Raw genomic sequence first — 5,859 nt, 5'->3', positions numbered from 1 at the left:
GTAGCATGTGGTTTTGTATTTCTATCATAACTCATTTCATGTATCATGTGATATAAAATATGTCATGTTTACAACATCACAACATTTCTTTCCACTACACAACAATAGATTTGTAGATAGGCTATAGAGTGTGGCTCGGGCCGTTTTTTTCTGTTCGAGCCCGGCCCTCAGCCGACAGAAAAGTGATCGACACCGACCCGAGCCCGAGACTAATTAAAATGTTTGTGTCCGAACCCGTCCGAAGCCCGAGACCACTGTAATAACAACAGAACCTGTGCGCAAGCAAGATTTTCTATGTGGGCTCCTCCATACTCAAAATAGCACGTGATAAATAGCCAGGATAGGCAAAGACGTTAGGATGAGGCAATTTGCCGTAGCCTGCATAGTGAGTATAAACACACACACACACACACACACACACACACACACACACACACACACACACGTGACAGCGCAGCTTATGTTTCTATGTACGAGTTATTGAGCTTGTGAAGGATGGTTGCCTGATGGTCTTGTTAACTTATTATTTATAAAAATGCGACATCGCCGACAGCACTGAGTTATATCAGCTGTCAATCAATGCCGTGCGGAGAGAGAGAGAGAAAGCGAGATAGAGAGAAAGTTTAAGTTTCCAACTTGCTGCAGCATTCCAACGGGACTCCGCGTGCTTTATTCGCGCTCTGCTTGCCTTCATTGCCCGTTTGACAGCGCCAGGTGAAACTGAAAATGAACAGCGATTTGGGAGGTGGTCACCAAGCAATCTGCGCGAGAGAGTTACACCAGGCGCGAAAATGAACAGCGCTTTGCGATGTGGTCACTAACAATGCAATCTGCGCGAGAGAGTTACACCAGGCGCGTGCACGCAACATTCACAATGTATGATGGAATTACTCGTTTGATGTGGACAAGATAATTTATTGGTCTCCGCCATTGAGTGTGGTGGCGTTGTTGTGAAGGATGTTTGCCGAATTAGGTTAAGTTTCGGCGCTCTTTTCTCTGCTGATAGACGACCCCAGCCATTTAGAATGTAAAGCCGTCTATTCTTAAAACAATGCAAAACGCCACCAATGAAAATGAACAAACGTCCATAAAAATGACAGCCAATGCATTTTCAAAATAAGATCTGGGATTGATTTTCGCGGCTCACTTCTGAGGGGAAATGTGGCTCGCTGCTTGCCCGAGTCAAATTTGTCAGTAGGCTATATAAACAACGACGCATGGGGTGGCCGGGTCAGCTAGATGGAAAAAAAGAGATCTTGATGTAGACGTGCCCATAGCCTTGCCTACTTGGCGTGATGCAGTTGACTGTGCTTACGTGTTCATTGAATATGTATGTAGGCATGGCAGATTTTAAATGCAGGTCTGTTGATTGTGTTGGGCTATAATATTTTTTCTATAACCTTGCGAGCCGCCAAGCCAGGCGTCTCGCGAGCTGCACAATGAGTAAACAGGGCTATAAGCTAACCCCGAAGAACAGTAGCCTGTTTGGCCCTCCAAGAGAATGCCATTTCCCCTGATGTCCATGCGGTCAATATAAAATCAGGAAAGGTTGCACGCACATAGTTACAACTGTAGCCTACAGTAAAAGTGACACCAATTAAGAACCTACTGTACGTGAAGGACATGACATGTCACAGCGGACAAAATAGTAACAGGAAACCTCTCAGCCCCTACCTTACACTCCACGTAGCGTGTGTCTTCTTAGTTATCCATATTATGGTCCTTGCTAGCCCCATGCTGGAAATGTAATCCTTGGCGAACAATGCAGTGACAAACTTCGTCATTTTATGTCCAACATTCAAGACAGCCTCGAAGGCATGGCCTACACTAGGCCTACAGCAAAAGACCATGCGTTCACTGACAACTGTTGATTTGGCAAGCAAGTTCACTCGGCATCCCTGCTCGGCTGACTCGGAGTGGGCGTCCAAATGTTGCCACTGGTAACTGGCGCGTGCATACAGCCAATAATAATCACTGGCACAGTAGCCTACCAACATTTTCATTTATGCATATTCAATTACTTATTTTTTAATCACAAAACTGCCGTTTGCATGAACTGAAACGTTTCCTCTGGTTGCTTACAATTTTCACAATGTCTGTTTGCTTCAAGCCCGAGCCCGACCCGAGTCCGACAGATATTCTATTTTTGTTGTCCGAGTCCGGCCCGGCCCGTCGGGTTCCGACCAGGCCCGTCGGGCTTCGGTCGGGTTGCCATGCTCTAATAGGCTATAGTATAAATACACACCGTCTGCCCAGTAAAGTGTTAGTGGAACTTCAGTATTTTAGTATGCAGTAAAAGTGACACAAGACTAGAGCAGGGCTGTGTGAGAATTCTACATCCATTTTCATTTGTCTCCTACAGTTGGCCTGCATGTCAATAAGCAGCCATTCCGCATTAGAAAAAAAACCCCATTCTGCTCTAGGATGAAAAAAAAAGTCTCATCTTCATTAAGAGTTTGCTAATTATTCCTGGAGTCACCCTGGTAATTGATTTGAAATTTGATTGCTATTCAAGCACATCCGTCTTCATGGGTAATTACTTTCGGTTTACAATAATCTAAACAACAATTAATTTTGACTAATTAGCCATGGTGCTCACCAACCGATAAGCTCATCCAGCTATACATAATAGAATTTCTTGAAAAAAAAATGTAGTAGATATTTGGATTAGTTTTATATTAGGCTCTACTGCAGGGCAGCCAAAATGTAAGTCTATGTCAACAGCAATTCCATTAAAACATTCTGCTACAGTCACCTAAACATTTTTCTGCAAAATGTATCTATTTTTAGACCAGGCAGGCATGGCTGAAACCTCCCGGTAGAATAGATACAGCTCTCATCCATCTCTCTCTTCCTGATTCATCTAGCCAGCTAGCAGACAGACAGCCTGGGACATACTGACATTTTGGCTGTTGTTTATGAGAAATGTACACTTTCTGTTGGCTAAGACAAAGGGAGGATAACTCTTGTAAGAAGTAGGTTCCTCAAAAACACTGACAACTGTGTCAGAATTGTGCAACTACTGTGGAGAACTTCAATGCAAACCTAACGTCCTGTGACTGTTTCTTTCAGTTGGGATAATGAATGCAGTATGGAAGCTCCAAACATGCACGCACACACAGATGCATACAAGCATACAAGCATACAAGCACGCACGCACGCACGCACGCACGCACGCACGCACGCACGCACGCACGCACGCACGCACGCAGCTGTGGACTACTGAGGGGTATCTTAAACACTGACAAAAACACGTCATTATGATTCCCATATTAGAAGAGGTAGTATGATGTACAGTATACATTCAGTGTTACAGAAGGCCTGTACACCTACTACGTTCTTTATTAACAGAAATTTTGATAACACTGTTGGCAGCACCAAAATGCCAACTTCCCAAAAAGCTCAACTACATTCATTATTTAGCGGCTAAATATAATATAAATGGCTGTTCTGCTTTCATAAAAGCACCAGACCTTCACATCACGCCATCTCATAGCAAGTCTTTCAGAATCCTCTAATGCTGTAACTTTATGTCACATGTCAGTAAAGGGCAAAATAAGATGCCTCTTCTACGACAGTAATAAATGTAGTCTCACAAACTCAAAACTACATCCAATGCAAACATAGGCTATAGCTTATATTGAATATACTCTAAACAGAACAGGCAGGCAGACAGACAGACAAAAAACAGGAAGACAGACAAAGGTATGCGTGTGTGCACAAGTGTAGTGTAGAAGTACACACACACATACACACACACACACACACACACACAAGCACGCACGCACGCGCACGCACACACACACACACACGTGTACACACACTCTCTCTCTCTTTCTCCTTCTCTCTATTTCTCTTTCTCTCTCTCTCTCACACACAAGCACGCACGCACGCGCACGCACACACACACACACACACACACACACACACACACACACACACACACACACACACACACACATTTCCCATTTCCCGTGTCTCACCAGGCTCAGATAGAGCCAGCACTCCTTTGTCGGAGATGTCTTTAGCGTGGCAGTCCTCCTCCTCCAGCTGGTAGCTCTCGAAGCTGAAGCTCATCACCACGTTGCCCTCGGGGGTCTGTGCCGGCGTGTGGTGTTTACGCCTCTCCGTCCCCTTGGAGCCCATCGCCGCCGCCACTGGTCGGACCCCTGTTCTGGTGCAGAACCGGCAGCTCACACACCCCCTTCCTCTGGGCTAGACAAGAGGTGACAGCCTTCCCCTGGTCACTCTCTCCTTTCCAGTCAGACACGCCTTTGGACAGACAGAGAGATGAAGCTCTCCTTTAGGTTGCCTCAACTGCTGCTCTCAGTCAGTCAGTCAGACACAGACAGTCCTCAGATCGGAGCCTCGTACGGTCAGACCAGAGATCAGACCCTTCCTTGTGTCGGTTCAGACGTCACCCTCACCAGTCGCAGCTCCCCTCTCCTGGTCAGATCCTCTGGTTAGATGCAACGCTGATCCGTCAAAAGCACAGATGCTTTCTCTGGTCAGCCGCGTGTCTGGTCAGACGCCACTCGAAGCCAGGTGGCACCGGTCCGGTCAGTCACTAAACACACACTCCTCTGGTCAGAAGATGCCAGCCTCACTCAGACGGCTGGCGGACTGCAGTATCGCTCCTCGGCTTCAGGCATTGGAGACTCCTAAGGGACACGAAGGCTGCAGGACCAGCAGCACAGTCAGAGAGCAATCTGGGGAGAATCAAAGTGTGTGAATGAGTGAGTTTGAGCTGAAGATGAGAAAGAAGTAGTTTATCCTGCAGTATATGTATGTCCTGGGGTTCATCATACTCAATGCACCACACTCACACTCTTCTCATGCACTGCTGTGTTTCTTTTGGGTGGAGTGAAGCATCATTTTGTTGGCTTGGTTTTAAATGGCATAGTGTTGCCAAACATGTCTCACACAGCAGATGGTGATTATATTATCTTGGGTAGATTTAAATTCACCCTCAGGAAATGCAAACGCAAATGATGAGGCCCTGTTCCAAAAAAGATCTTGTTTATGCTGTCTTGTCGTTAAATGAATGTGTCTGTGTGTGCTTTGGGGTTCTCACATAAACACATCTATCATATTTTGATGCCGATGCCTTAGTCTTTCTAAAGACGGTCTATACTCTCAGAGAATGTGGTCTAGAGTAATAATGGATAGTGTCAGTTTATTTTGTGGGCTGGCACACAAAGACATCCATACTGTTTTGTTTGCGGCTGGGCTGTTCATGTTAAAGGGCCAGGTAGCCTTCTCACAGAGAAAATGGAATCCACAACATTGAGTGTACAGGGGATAACACGCAGGTCAATGCCGTGCAGAAATATCTCTGTCCTTCATCCTGTAGCTGTGCCAAAGTCAGTCAGTCTGAGTTCATTTTTTCCAGCCCTGCCCAGCCCAACCCAGTCCTTGCAGTCCATCTTCACTCTTTTAGTGAAGGTGGCGCCCCAGTTTTTTTCCATCCAACTTCATTTCATCATAATGTAAAATTGTCATGAATATGCATTTTTTTTTCAGCAAACCAATGTAAGCACACACATACAATATGAAGTCAACCAATAGCCCCAGAGCTCATAAATATAAATGAGGTCCCTCTGGGCATGCATCGTTATAAATTTGGCTGCTGAACAATAGATAAGGTAAATCCAATAAAAAAGAGCGTTTTCCCCTTTTCGGTGTAACAATTAGGTAATTGCATCTCTGCTTGGCACGGATTGGCTTGAGTGTTATGTCTGTCAGCTGATTGACATGAGGCCCTGACCTGTCACAGAGCATGGAATACAGCGGCCTTGAAGATGATGTGTTATGTCACTCCTGCCTCCTGTGTTACAGGACTAGCCATGTGAAGTGTTG

At 45.6% G+C, this 5,859-nt stretch overlaps 1 protein-coding gene across 1 annotated transcript in view; it reads right to left on the bottom strand.

Moving 5' to 3' along the window:
• Window positions 1–4,273, bottom strand: part of slc29a4a (solute carrier family 29 member 4a) — a 24,944-nt gene extending 20,671 nt beyond the window's left edge. The window contains exon 1 of the mRNA XM_063214903.1: window positions 3,984–4,273. Within this exon, the coding sequence (XP_063070973.1) occupies window positions 3,984–4,146 (163 nt within the window). The 5' untranslated portion in view covers window positions 4,147–4,273. The remainder of the gene's footprint in view (window positions 1–3,983) is intronic.
• Window positions 4,274–5,859: the final 1,586 nt, after the last annotated feature.

Source organism: Engraulis encrasicolus, chromosome 2 (genome assembly GCF_034702125.1).
Source record: "Engraulis encrasicolus isolate BLACKSEA-1 chromosome 2, IST_EnEncr_1.0, whole genome shotgun sequence".
Classification (NCBI taxonomy): Eukaryota; Metazoa; Chordata; class Actinopteri; order Clupeiformes; family Engraulidae; genus Engraulis; species Engraulis encrasicolus.
Note: the sequence above shows the minus strand (reverse complement) of the source record. Positions and strands in the feature narration are given on the sequence as shown.